The sequence below is a fragment of the Rhinolophus sinicus genome, linkage group LG06, assembly GCF_036562045.2.
Source record: "Rhinolophus sinicus isolate RSC01 linkage group LG06, ASM3656204v1, whole genome shotgun sequence".
In the NCBI taxonomy this organism is placed as follows: Eukaryota; Metazoa; Chordata; class Mammalia; order Chiroptera; family Rhinolophidae; genus Rhinolophus; species Rhinolophus sinicus.
This window is the reverse complement of record NC_133756.1, coordinates 70,614,975-70,630,359: the sequence shown is the minus strand read 5'-3', so window position 1 is coordinate 70,630,359 and position 15,385 is coordinate 70,614,975. Positions and strand designations below refer to the sequence as shown.

At 36.5% G+C, this 15,385-nt stretch overlaps 1 protein-coding gene across 2 annotated transcripts in view; it reads right to left on the bottom strand.

Annotated features, from left to right (window-relative positions):
• Nucleotides 1–15,385, bottom strand: part of BLOC1S5 (biogenesis of lysosomal organelles complex 1 subunit 5) — a 39,910-nt gene that overhangs the window by 13,796 nt on the left and 10,729 nt on the right. Inside the window, exons 3-4 of one of the 2 annotated variants that reach the window (XM_019745419.2) lie at nt 8,174–8,303; nt 359–417 (exon numbers count right to left, since the gene is read on the bottom strand). In XM_019745419.2, the coding sequence (XP_019600978.1) occupies nt 359–417; nt 8,174–8,303 (189 nt within the window). The remainder of the gene's footprint in view (nt 1–358; nt 418–8,173; nt 8,304–15,385) is intronic. The other variant, XM_019745420.2, reaches the window with a different exon arrangement.

Genomic DNA, 15,385 nt, shown 5'->3' with positions numbered 1-15,385 from the left:
GGAAAGATTTATATTTCTAATCTGGTGAGTATTTTTTGTTCCATGTAAAATTCCTATTCTCTCTCCTCCCTGAGACAAATACCACCTTCAAGGAAAAGAAGGAAATGTTGAAAAGGTGAAAAAAGGTCTGCCATCTGCATTATAAAACCACGTGCTCATACCTCCTCAACACATCTTCAGTCAATTAAGTCATTTTTAAATCTTTTAAAATCACTGCACAAAAGAAAACAAATTCAGATATATATATATATATATATATATATATATATATATATATATATAAATCAAAAGCAACTGCTAATATGATAATAAAAGCCCTGAAGTTACAGGCTCTATTATCCAAGTAATCTACTTTTACCTTTTTCCGTTCCTGCTCCCTCTCTTGGAGTCTACAGACTGAGTCAGTAGCTGCTTGCACTGAAATAAAACACAGAATAGGTTTTCAATCAGCAGCCCTTGTTCAAGGAGGGAAGTACCTGGGGGAAAAAAATACTTGGATTGTTTTAGATCTCAAAAAACTATGCAAAAAACTGATATTACTTTGGTTGTCGCAGGGTGGCCAGAAGAAAAAGATGTTTTGCCCACATATTCAGGATGTTATACGCCATGATTCTTGAGCTTTGAGCTGCAAGCCAAAGGCAGGCCCTGCCTGTTGTCACTGTGCTCAATACAAATTCAATACAAATTCCAATGACAAGTTCTCAGCAATGACCTCAGAGTTCTCTAAAAAATAAAACACTGGATAAATGTACCATTGCACTTTGATTCATTACGCCTTTACCACGCCTCTCCAATTCACCAGCACCCGCTTCTGTCTCATTAGGACCACTGCTCTCGTCTTCTAACTCATCCGGGCTGCCACTGCCAGATTCACATTTCTCTGGACTGTTTTCAGAGTCATTTCCCTTTCTAAAAGACCAAAACTGCTAGTAATAATTATCAGTTATTTATTGAGTAGTACTATGCACCAACACCTGTGCTAAGTACCTTCCATGAGGAGTATTACTCCTCTTAATCCCACTTTCCTTTTTAGGAGAGGATCACTACCCCATATTACAGTTTGGCATCTGTAACTGAGGTGTAGGGCGGCCGGATGGCTCAGTTGGTCAGAGCGCGAGCTCTTAACAACAGGGTTGCCGGTTCAATTCCCGCATGAGATGGTGGGCTGTGCCCTCTGCAACTAAAGACTGAAAACGGCGACTGGACTTGGAGCTGAGAGGTCCTGGAAAAACACACTGTTCCCCCCCAAAAAAAATTAAAAAACAACAACAAAAAAACTGAGGTGTCAAGAGGTGAGTGTCACTCAAAGAGGTAATATGACTAATAGTACAGAAAGCAGGATTTAAAATCAGATCTCAGACTCTAAATATTTGACTCTTATCCTCAACACTATTCTTCATGATTTCATCAATGAAACTGGTTTTAATCCATCAGTTATTCAAACCTTTTAATTTCCTGGATGTATTCTATTTCTGTAGACAAATGTTTTCACTTACCTCCCTGTGTAACACGCAGGCTAAGAGTCAGACGTAGTCAAATGCAGAGCTGAGCATTACTGATGTACCACCGACCCTGAGCATCCGTGCACGCTCACTCACTGATTCGTCAACTACTTATTAAGCATCTGCTGTGTGCCAGGTGCTGTGACTGTTACTGCTACTCATCTCTCAGCACCTTACTCATTTGTAAAATGAACATGACTAATAAGAGGACTTCAGAATTGACACGAGAATTACATTAGACAACACCGTAGATACTATGCTTAAAATAATTTAAATATTAACATTAAAAGCCACTTAGGGCATGTCCGGTTAGCTCTGTTGGTTAGAACGTGGTGCTGGCAGTGCCGAGGTTGTCGCTTCCATCCCCACATGGGCCACTGTGAGCTGCGTCCTCCTTAATAAATGCATGCCATTTAGAGCAGTTCTTCACTTAGAGTAGGCAAATCAGTAATAAATCAGTGTATAATATTCTATTTAAAAGCATTACTGACAGCTGTTATTCTGACACTTCTTACCAAAATACTTTTTCATCTGTGTAAGGCATATGTAAAATTAATGGCATGTTTATTACTGACAGATGTAAGCAGTGAAAAAATATTATCGTTACTACTATTCTATTTACTGAAAGTCCTTTCTTCATTCCTTTCCTCTAATTAAAATGTTTTACTTGTCAAAAGCCCAGTTGAAGGTTTAGGGCCTTCAAAAATCTCTTCCACATTAACCCTTTCCCTATAAAGACTTTCTCTCATTCAGTCCGTGCTATCCTACCGCTTCATCTTGCATTTGCTTCAACAGATGTTCACCTACTTGTTGTACAGTTATGTTTTCCTGTCCTACCTCAATCTGATCCCAACTAGGTCACAAGTTCCATAACAGGGCTGGGACTGAGATTTCTCTTTCAAAATATGTTAGGCCTTATCCTGTGAGAATATGGTAAAGAGGAAGATTCTGCTTTTAAAAAGCCATTTGTTATCGGGAACCATTCACTTTAGTTCTATCAAAGATAATACTTTAGTACTAAAAATTAGGTTCCCAATCATTGTTCTAACAAAAAGATGAAAACAAAACAAAAAGGAGTTGATTAGATCTGCCTTTTTTCTGTGGCATATTAATATTACATCATCTTTCCTGAGCAATGGTTTTATCATTTCCTGGTTGATTTTCTTTTTTTTTTTTTTTTTCTGGGCTCTGAATATAACTTTTAAAAAAAGTCCATTTTGTAGTCTTTGGGTGTTTCAATTATTTTCAGGTCTTTCTGGGTTTAATCTAACAAGAGTTACAGGACTATGACATTTATTTTGTCATTTGTTATATCCTTTAAAAATCTAATTAGAACACATCTGACAAAAACCACACTTCCGTTCCTTATCCAGATTGTCTTTGTGCTTAGACAAAACATCCATTTTTAGAAAATGAAGTCCCTTTGCAGTAACTTACTTTTTAATTCTTTAGCCACAAAATAAAAAAGGGTTTTCTTTCTGAATTTAATGAAATCTGCTTTTCTAAAGTCTAAGAAAATCACCTGACTCCACCAAACATTCCCTTTCTTCACAATTAGACTCAAAGAGGAAAAGGCCCATTTATCCAAACTTTCCTATCACTTCCACAGGACTTACTAGTTATACCTAATTCCATGGGAAGCAGTTTGCCCTGTTCTATTTTAGGAGACTATACTGACTTTAAAAAGTCAAGAATTTATCAAATTATTTTCTCTCAACCAAAAGATTATTCGAGGAGATTAGTACCACATACACAGTAACTATGCCGCATACAACAGTTAACGTCCCTGCTGTCTTCACATAAAAGAAACAAACTCGTTTTGTCATGGTGTGTATGTGTAAACCTCCAACACATACATAAGAAAATAATTTTGGTTTGGTATTAGAAGCAGATGTTGGCTGAACTCTCATTCATTTTTTTCAATAAACAATTACTTAGTGCCTACAATGTACCAGCCACTGTTCTAGGTGCCAGGGCAAATGCAGAAAACAGAATCCCTGAGCTCATGGAACTTTTATTTTACTTGGGGAAACAGACAGCATATAGATAAGTATTTAGCATGTCAGGTAGTGATGGAAGCTATGGAGAAAAACAAAGCAAGGTAGGGAGGCCAGAGAATGCCACAGAGGAAGAGAGGAAGAGAAGCAAGAGGGAGGGGAAGGAAGGGGAAGAGAGGAGTAGAGAGGAGGGAAGGAGGGAGGTGGAGCTGACAGAAGAAGGGGAGAAGAGAGCATTCCAGAGACAAAGAGAAGAGATGGGGTGGGGGAGGGGAGAGAGACAGGAGTTCAGGTTTCTCAGCCTGAGCAGCTAGGTGAATGGTGATGCCATTACTGAAATAGGACAGAATGAGGTAAAAGCAGACTTGAGGAAAGAATTCAAGTTTGGTTCTGGACATGTTATACTGACATGCTTATTAGACATCTAAGTGGACTAGGCAGCTGGATGTAAAAGTTTAAAATTCCGGGGAGGGGTCCAGAGTGAAAACACAAATGTGGAATTAATGACTGGCATACAGATGATATTTAAAGCTGTGATTCTAGATGAGATCACCATCAAGTGCGTACAGACAGAAGACAGCCCAGAACGAAGCCGCAGGGCACCAACAAAGGAGGCTGAGAAGGGGGAGTCTGCATTGTAGGAGAAAATCCAAGAGAAAGTTTAGGTCTCAGAAGAAAAGGTGGACTTTGCTTATTACCTTCTCAAAGATGCACAGAAGCAATAATATCCTGAAGGTGAAAGAACTTGAGCTCTGGAGCAGGAGAATTAGGTTTGCATGTAGTTCCTCTAATTATTATTGGAGAACCATGGATGTTAAACCACTACTATAAATTTCAGTGTCCTCAACTATAAAGTGGGAAGGATGACAAACATTTATTTTACCGAGTTATGATAGTCAATGATGAAAATACAGGTGACAATTCTACTAGTAAAGTGATACAAAAATTAGTATTTTAAATCAGGAGTTCTTAAAGATTTCTAGGTAAAAAAGTAGAGTGTAGCAAAATCAGACAAACTTAGTCCCCTACGTACTTCACAAAATAAATAAGCTAAAAAAGAAGAGGGAAAAAAATTCCATCCTTTACTCAGCAAGGAAGAATTATAATCATATACTATAAACTTTGAAAAGTGGTGGCCATGAATAGGAACACAGATTCTAATGAAGAACTGTGAGCTCCTCACCCCACCATAACTACTCCACTCCAAAAAGTAGAAAAAGAGAATGAGTTCACAAAATTCTTAGAACTCTTAATATGCTTTCATTTGTAGAGAAACAGATATGGGAAGGGGGAAGAAACAAAACATGTGAGAGGCAGATAAGATAGACAAAGCATCCATTCTGAAAGAAACCTAATAAAGTTCTCCACTGGTCCTTTGTAATACAAAAAAACAATTTGAATGTATTAAAAGAGATCAAACATACAGCATGAAATGAAAAATGAGATTGCAAAGCTAAGGAAACAAACCGAGAACTATGACAACATCATTACAGATCTAATAAATAAATCAGAAACAGAAAGGAACTGAATAGTGTAAGACTAAATAAATAACAACTGGCAGCACTGTAACTACAAAACAGAAAGCAAACACTATAAACTCTGCCAAAGTTAAGATTCACAAGTGAGAGGCCGGGAAGATATGCAAGAGAAAAGGTATATAAAGTCCTAACCCCTCATCTCTCATGGCAGCAATTGATGCAGGAACAGTAACATGACTCTAACTTTAGAATATTTTTATCACCTTTCTTTGAATGATCTTTTACTACTATCTTTTATAGTAAAGAAACACAACACATTTCTTTCAGCTTTACTTAAGTTTTTGTTCTGTTAAATTCAAATAAAATGTAAAATTAATACATTAACTCAAAAATTGTATGAACCGTTCTTATCAGTTCTCTGTCCTCCTCACACTTTCCCACCTACTCATCCAGCTATCATCCCTCTATCCATCCTTCCATTTGCATATACACAAAGATGTCTGAATGATGTTCTCCAAAGTTAAAAAGCAATGATTATCTTCTAAGGAGTTATTAAGGTGATTTATTGCTTTCTTCTTTTCTTCATTTCTTTTTCTTATTAAACATTTATCCTTTGCTTAAATAATAAAAAAATAGTCACTGTTTTTAAAATGGGAGAGGGAGGCAGGAAAAGAGAGAAATTCTTTTACTATGTCTGTGTCAGGGAAATTGAATGAGGAATAACCTGAGGCTTTCTGTCCTTCTTACCCTCTAAAATCAACGACTGGGTCCTGACACTAAGGCAAGATCTCTAGAAAACAAACGTGGTGAAATCTGCAAGTGTATTAAGTGATTACCAACTAGAACAGAGACACTACCAGTGTGGTGAGGATGAGAAAAAAGGAAAGGCTGCATCCTGATGACAAGTTACTTTATGAGCGGCTTTATGTACTTTCCTAGAGCTCACCTGCTTTTTGTGATGAAGGAACCACAGGACAGTTTTAATTCTAAAGCCTCTGCTCACCCAAAGACACTGCAAGCAGGTGGTGCTACTCGCCAAAAGAAGAAACAGTTCCGAGCTGAGGACTCTGTAAGGTCTCCATTCAAATAATCTGAGATGTCCCCAATTTCCTGTTCCAGTGACTTAGTTTTCAGCGCCATGTTAGACCAAGACCCACAGCGGCAGAGTTCGGAGAAGCAGCTGATAGTGCTCCCAGCACAGCTCTCAAACATGCACAGAAGAGAGAAACGTGGCAGTCCTACCATCAGGCACAGAACAAAACTCAACTCACCACTAGTCTTGTCAAGTATTACTTACCGTGTTTCCCCGAAAATAAGACCTAGCTGGACAATCAGCTCTGAGTCTTCTGGAGCAAAAATTAATATAAGACCCGGTCTTATTTTACTATAAGACCGGCTCTTTATTATAACATAATATAATACAATACAATATAATATAATATATAACATAATATCGGGTCTTATGTTAATTTTCGCTGGGCATTAGAGCTGATTGTCCAGCTAGGTCTTATTTTTGGGGAAACAGGATAGATCAGAATATATTTATTCCATATATATTAGGTTGGTGCAATAGTAACTGCAGTTTTTGTAATTATTTTTAATCTTTTAAAAACGCAATTACTTTTGCACCAACCTAATAAATTCGCTTGCATGATTTTGCACAACTCCTGATCGATCAGCAGTGAAAATAAACAAGCCAGCACCATGACTTAAAAAGTCAAGTTTCTAAACACGAAATTCCCCAGGAACAATAGCTGGGGACCAGGCCAATTTTTAAACCTACATGAGCTTTACAAGCAGGTAATTATCTCCATTATACCTGTGCCGCGCGGGATAATCACTGCAAGAAAATACTTACGTGGGAGCCCCCTGAGGGAGCCTTTCCTGCCCCCAGCTTTCCTGCTTGGTTTCTAAAGCAGCCCACAGATGTTAAAACCTTAATTATTAACTTCGCATTTTATGTGTTTTAATCCTTCCTTTCAGGAGAATACATTCAGGAGAATACAGTCTGGATTCCATATTACTAGTAGTACTTTTATACTTCATTGTGAAGGCCCTACTTTTAAAAGGCCAGGACTCATATCAGAAATAACTTCAGCCCAGGAATGAAACAAGTCAAAATAACTGTTCATCGATTTTAACCAAGTTTTACCCAATTTATTTTTATATACTCTAAGTGTGGAAGAGGAAAGTTACAGGCACATCTTAAATACATACATAAGCATTCTTATTAATAATAATTTGAATTTTACTTGCAGTATATCTAGAATGTTTGTCAAGGTTAAGGCCGTGACAGTATGAGCTAACAAGGGCAAGTCTGTAGTAAAATGCAAACGCCTAAGGTTAGCTTTAGACTTTTTGCTGTTCTACTCAGAAACCAAATGTGATCCTCTCCAGCCTCTTTTCAGCACTGGAGTTCACAAGACTAACTTGGATGTTCACACAAAGACTTAATTAACCCAATCATTAGCCAGGGTCGCTCTGCTGCTTTCCTTCACAGATCATTTACGTGTGTGTATGTTACTGGCCACTTTTGTTTTCTTTCCCCACCCCAGAAAGACATTGTTTTATCTGCACTTCAGTAATCCATTATTATTTCCCAGCATTATCCTTGGACAAGCTGAATATTGTCAATAGAAATCCAAGAAGAAGCCTTACATTTCTGATATACTTCTAATTTTAAAAAGTTACTAATAAAACTCCTTTTATGTTATGGTTTGACATGTTTAATAAATATTCTTTTTGATTAACTTATCTCTTCAAATTAAAATATTTTGCTTAATGAAAAGAAGTGATAAAATACTAATATTTATGACAGGATTATTTTTGAAAAAAGTTACAAAAAAAAACACTAGTTTTTGTTTTAAAAAACCACAATTGCTTTTTGAAAAAGTTTTATTTCATACCTAATTCCTGGTTATCAACTTTTTCTTATAAGATTTATTATTTAAGCTAAAAATGTTTCCATTTTCTCACATCCTAAAAGGACAATCTTGTACCTCCAGAGGCACACATCTCACTTTGGAGATTAATGTTCTTACATCAATGACAATACACATTAATCACTAGGTAAACAATTTCTTCTATGTTCTGGTTAAGAATTCTCTCTCTTCATCCCAACAAAATACCCAAGGAAATACATTTTGGCATAGCACTCATTTGAAATAAAGCAATATAAAAAAAATTACTGGCTTACATCTCTGGAGAACTTGGTTTAAGTTGTCTTGCATTGTTTCTCTACATTTGGGAAGAGTATGTTCATTTGTTTCATGGATCATATTCCTCAAATTTTCAAGAACTCGCATTTCTCGAAGACCACGTTTTTCCTATTAAAAGAAAATAAGTGACTAGTACATATTGTGTCTTAAATCTTAGTAATTACTTTCTGGGATTTCCACCCAGGTTTTGGTTGTTATGTTATTACTGAAATTTACACAGCCTTCTTCTAATTATTTGGCAATAAATGAGGTCACAACCTGGAGGCATTTTTTTATTATGAAAGGCTTCAAAAAGTTGCAATATGAGTAATATTTTTATAGTACTATTTTAAAAAGGGTATGAGAAATACTAAAAGAACAAGAAAAGAGGCCTAGATTGCCACATATTTCATTCTGCACAGCAAAGAAAGAAATCAGATACCCTTGATTTGATTTTCAATTTCATTTTTTGTTCTTTCCATATTATACTCCATATTTTTTAACCTGATTCCATTTTCCTCCAGTAAAAATATGAAGTAGTAATATCTACTTCCCCGTGCAGAAAAGACTAAGACTACCATCCTCAGAAAGGCCTGCTTGCAAGGTTGGCCTCTGGCTGTGGGCTGGGAACCTGACCAGGAAACAGTTCCTTACGCTCGTATCACACTATCTGTAAATGTAAGACACCTCTTTCCTTCTGGGAGCCTGGAACTTGGATACATGCTGGGCAGACACTGTCTACTTCCCCAGTGCTAAGAAAACCCTGGCTCCCAGGCCCAGGCAAGCTTCCCTGGTAGACAACATTTCACGCTTGTTATCCCGGCTCATTGCTGGGACGATGAAGCATATCCATGTGACTCCACTGGGAGAGGACCCTTAGAAGCTTCTGCTTAGTTTCCTTTAAACTCCGCCACCATGCACCGTTCCCTATGATGATTCTGCTCCATATTCTTTGGCCATAATAGCGCTGAGCCACCAGTATGATCACATGCTGAGTCCCTGAGTTCGTCTAGTGAATCACTGAACCTGGGGGTGGTCCTAATACCCCCCCACCCCACTTGAGGGTAGACTAGACTTAGTAACTTGCTTCCAAAGAAGACAGTAGGAAAATTTGACTTTGGAAACATTTTGACAGTGGAAACAATGAAAGGTGACATCATCAGAGATGTCTCGGTGATAGCACCCCCTGGTGTAATGTGATGAGAAGGGCAATTTACCTTTGTGGTACTCTTCCCCAAAACTCATAACCCCACTCCTAGCTTTAAAAAATCAGATAAACCCAGATTGGGGGACATTCTACAGGATACTGGCCAGTACTTAAGACTGTCAAAATTATGAAAACCAAGGAAAGACTATGAAACTGTCACAGGCCAAAGAATGACAGGCATGACAATTAAATGCAATGTAGTAGGTACCCTGGATTAGATCCTGGAACAGAGAGAGGACTGTAATGGAAAAACTAGTCCCATCCAAATAAAATCTACTGTTTCACTAATAGTAATGCACCAATGTCGGTTTCTTAGTTTTCACCAATGTAGCATGGTAACACAGGACATTAATAATGGAAGAAAATGGGTGAGAGGTATATAAGAACTCTTTGTACTGTCTTAGCAATTTTACTGTAATTCTAAAATTAATATAAAACAAAACACTTATTTTAAAAAAAGAAGGGTGGTAAATTTGATTGTAAGGAAATAAAAAAGTTAGTTATGGTACCAGGGTTTTCGTTTTGTTTTCAGACATTCTTACGGAGTACCTGTGGCCAGAGTTTTACTCTTCCTAATTTTTCATAATAAAAAATTTAAAACTTACACAAAAGTTGAAAAAGAATAAAATCATGAATCCTCATGTACCCATCACCAAACTTCAAAACTTCTCAACTCATGGCTGATTTTGTTCCCTTTATAACCATCCATACACCCGTGTAACCCATAATCCTAGATTCTTTCGAAGAAGATCCCAGACAGTGTATCACTTTGCCTATAAATATTTCAACATCTACCTATAAAAGACAAAAATTCTCTTTGAAAAAAGATGTAAGACCACCTCTTCTCCTCCCTCCTCTCTCTCATACACACACTCAACAAATCTTTAATAACATTAAAAATCAAGGTAGCATTCCCTCAAATGTAACATGTTTTTTTATCCCCGTTTATTTAAAACAAAATCCAAATAAGATTCTTATACTGCAATTGGTTGAGGTTTCTTAAATTTTTTTTTAATTTATAGATTTGCCTTACATCACTTTTTTCCCCATGCAATTTGTTGAAAAAAAGTGAGTCATTTGTTCTGCAGTTTCTACAGTCTGTTTTTTGCTCAATGACTCCCCATGGTGTAATTTAACACGTTCCTTTGTCTCTTCTCTTTCCTGTAATTATTAGTTAGAACTAGAGACTTGATCAGATTCAGGGTTTTATTTTTTGTTTATAAAGAATATTTCTGAGGTGAGTTGTGTACTTTTGACAGGATGTTGCTAGCATTCTGTCTTCATTTATTAGCAGGAATACCTCCATAAAGAGAAATTTCCGCCCATCAACTATTTGGTTACTCTGAGGATTGCTCATATATGAGAGGCAAAACAAACAAACACTTGATCATTTCCCTTCATCTACCAGTTTTAAAAACAATGATTTGGTTCCCTCGTATTCTCTAAAGGTTTTTGTTTATTTTTACATGTTACTGTGCCTCATAGATTTAAAAACATTTGAACTTTTTCATCCATTATAGTATCTCTCCTATTGGTGCTTAAATTATCCTGTCTTTGTCCAGTGGGAGCCTATTCTGGAATGGCTCTGGAACACTAGACAGAACGCTGGTGTTACTTAGTATTACAGCTTCTTTGCTTTCTGTTATGACCTGATGCTCCAGGCTCATCTTGTATATTTCCTGGCCCAGACTTAGAATCAGTAGATTTCCAAACACCACTAATATTTAAAAATGGCATGGGGATGTAAAATACAGCATAGGAAATACAGTGAATAATATTGTAATAACTATATGTTGTTTCAGATGGGTACTAGATTTATCCAGGTAATCACTTCGTAAGTTATATAAATGTCTAATCACTATGTTGTATATCTGAAACTAATGTAATATTGTATGTCAACTGTAATTGAAAAATAAAAAATTATTTTAAAAAATGACATTTAGTTCTGTTTAAACACTAAAGTTTGAGATACCTTTTAGATATCTAAGCAGAGATGCTAACCAGAACACAGAGCCATGTTATACTGCCCACTTTATAACCATCATTTAGTCTTAGTTCTATAAGTAGATATATATTAGGTTGGTGCAAAAGTAGTTACGGTTTCTACAATTATTTTTGACCTTTTAAACCGCAATTACTTTTGCACCAACCTAATGTTTAATGCTTACCAATTGTCATTAGGTAAAGGCTCTCCAATTATTTTGGTTGTCTGAAAGTCATTCTGTTGATTATGTAACAGATTCCTCAGGAAAGGCATAGCCCTAACAGTGGATCTGTGCTCCCTAGAGCTGGGGGTCTGTTTTGCTAGATATAAAACCCCTGATTGTTACTCCACTGTCTTCTGGCATAAGACTGGTAAATCTGTTAATAATCAGATTTTCTTCCCCTAATAAAGGACACAGCCATTTTGTCTGGTTGCCCAAAGAAATTTTTTTCTATAAAGCCCAGTAGATTTATTAAAAAATGTTTCAGTGTTGGCTGTTCTACGTTAATTTTCCCTGAATGCAGTGCCCCCTTCATTAAAATGTCATTAATGTTTTTATTTCAGGAAACTTTTCTTGAATTCTAGTTTTTACATTTGTTCTATTACCTTGCCTTGATTTTCTTTTCTAGGGGCTCATGATCATGAATATATTGGATATTCTGTATTTATCATCATAAATACTCTTTTCTCTTACATTATTTTTACATCTTTAGTCATGTCTTTTAAATTTTACAACTTTCTATTTTCAATTTCACTTAATCCATTGGGTTTGCTCACCTTTGTGTTACTTCTAGTTTCGTTTTCATTACTATAATACTTTTCAAAATTTTTTCCTGATACTTTTCACTTTAATAGTCTCTATTTTATTCAATCATTTATGAATTTTTCTAATTCTGACTTGTATCATTTTTTCCTCACTTCTATAATTTTCTTACATTTCCTAAGGTCATTTAAAAATATTAGGTAACAGTTTTTATCTTTTTCTGTGGTCACATCTTTCTTGCTTTCATTGCCTTAAGGACATTATTCTGTTCTTCATCCTCTAATAAATTTATATGGTATTTGACTCCTGCTTAAAAAGTGAAATTAGTTTTCCTCTCGCTTTAGAAGGGAGAAGTTTTAGAACTCCCTTTTTGCTGTTTTACAAAGTATTCAAATTCCTAGTTTCTCCAGTGCTGGGCCTTGTTCTGGAAAGGGGTTTTGATTTGTGAGTTTCAAACCCACAGACTGCTTCAGCTCCGTGAGACTTTCCTGCAGGTTGCTAGCACTCACTCATGAATTGGAGCATGTGAAGACCCTTCCCAGTTTCTGCTGCTCGTCTCAGAATGGCCCATCAAGCTTTCCAAAGATACCTGATGGCAATTTTGAGGTTGTCTAGCACTCGAGGCTTCACAAGATCCTCTACCGTATTTTCCCGAACATAAGACCGGGTCTTATATTAATTTTTGCTCCAAAAGATGCATTAGGGCGTATTTTCAGGTATGTCTTATTTTTTCACGTACAGCAATCTACATTTATTCAAATACAGTCATGTCATCTTCTTCTAGAACATTGTCATAACATATTAAATGCATCCGTCTGGCTGACGATCTTAATTAACTGGGGCTTATTTTCGGGGTAGGCCTTAATTTTGGGGAAACATGGTACCTCCCCTCTACTTCCTCCTGCCATAAAAGCTTTTTACCTGTTGATGATTTAGTCATTTTGGATTTTGAAGATACCTTTTCCTCTGGTTTTAAAGATGTTGCTTGGTTTTGCTACCCTAGTTGTTCTATGCCATAGCTGCTGTCATCTTCTCCAGATGACATTGGAATTTGAAAGAATCAAGACTAGGGGAGATTGTTTCATCCCTTACAGTAAATTTATTTCTTTTTTAGGATGCAAGAGAATGGTATCTCAATTCAAATATAAAGAAAACAAAGAATTGAGAGTGGAGTTCTACAGTTCCATTCAGAGTACAGGTCTTACTTTGAGATCCATCGATGGCTTTGGGGTTCTAGAATCCCTTTGAAATTGCACCAAAAAAATATGTGTCTATACATTTTTCTGGAGGAAAAAATTCTGCAGGGAGCACATGACCTCCTAAAGTTAAGAATCACTTACTTAAAGTTATTTCTTGTAGCAGGCAAGTTGGTAGACACACATAGTAGTAAGTGAATTTGTAGCCTCACCTCTCCTAATAGCCCATTAGTGATGATAATTTAAACAAACAGACCCAATGATAGTCTTCCACAAGACAGGACATTAGAAACTGGTCTCTGCCCTTAAACTTCCCTACTGTCTGCTATGTGCTTATTTTTATGCTGATATTTTTGATGAAGGCATACCATTGACACCTATTACAAAAGAAAGACTATAAACCAACATCTGTTTATCTGTATGTGCATGTTATTTTTGGGGTGAAAATTCTCAAAACAAAGCTCAGCATTAATGAAACTTGGTTTCTGATGTGTAACACCTCCAAAAATTACACACACAGTTAATTTTTCTTAGGTTGAAATTAATAACAAGTGCTCATGTGCTTAAAACAGTGCTCGACACTAAGCACTTAAAAATGTTAACAATTATTAATTATATTAGTATAGTTACATTTACATTAAAAATTTGAGAGTACTAGAGAGGAAATGAAAGACCGATACAGTAATTTAATGTTTTCTTTCAATTACAAAACTGGTCAGTCCACAAGAGTTAAAACCATATTGTGTATATACATATATTTATTACATGCCATGTAAGACAGACTTTATCTTGATATTTAATAATCTGACAGGACTTTAATAAACTAAAGTCAGGATGTCGAGTGAAATTCTAGTTTATCTTGCCTTTTAAGGGATTTTCTTTTGATCAATTCAACCCACATTCAAACTCATCAAAATAATCCCTCCCAACTCCTGTAATTATTGTACTTACTTCAACACCTTTTTTTTTGCCTCTAATTTTAATCATGCATGTTTTCCCTATCTGGCTAACATGTGTTTTTCCTTCTCAGCTCAAACATCACCCCCTTTATGAAAATTTTCCTCCCAGCTATGCTGGGAGTTCTTTCTGGAATTGTTTCCTCCTCTGAGATCTCAAGTACTTTGTGTGGTTATTCTATCCTAACTCCACCATTACAACTCTGTTTATATGTGTTTCTTCTCCCTTGATTGTAAACTTCCTGGAGGTAGAGACTGTTTCTTATTAATTTTTACATGTTTAGTGTGACAGACAGCTTGGGATCTAGTCTCCTCTTTTCCTAGCAATATCCAAATATTATTTGGTGGAGTAAATGTGCCTGTAGCACAGACTGCTAGCTGTTTCTCACGTGCCTTCCTTTCTGCTGCATGAAATGCAGAAGTCACGGATGGAGCTCCCAAGCCATCTTGCAATCACGAGGATAAGAGCAACACCCCAGGGAGATAGAAGGAAAAGTCACAAAAAGAGCTGACACTGCAGAGCACCACACCAGCCCCAGGCCCAGGGATTGTGAGAGAAAAATACACACTCGTTAAAGCCACTATTTTTCAGGTATCTGTTATTAACTAAACACATTCCTTACTCACATACCTTAGTACTCAATAACTGTTTAATAAAGCATTCAAAGAACAAAGTTTGCCAAAAATGGAACAAGGCATTGTGTAGGACCAGAGACCCCATAAGCAAGCATGTCATAAATGCCCACTAATGTGGGTCTTTCCTGTTTCACCTGAGGGGCCGTGACATCTCCTCTATGGTGAGAAGGAAAATGGCACAGAAGACAAGGCCTCCACCCACTGACACTACCAGACTGATGCTCTCTGTTAAGAAGATTCTCTGGAATCAAGGGAATAAAAGATTTGTATAAAGTTAGGAGAAAGAAAGTCAACAGTCTAGAAATACTAGCAAACACAAAAGGAGAGCTTAAAATATTAAAACAGAACTTCAATAATTTAAGTAACGCTGCCACCATGTGGCACTTAGTCCCTTCTCTTAGAAATAAAAGTTTAAAGCGATGATTGTTGCCACGAGTGTTAACTTTTTAAAATACAGAAACTATAAAAA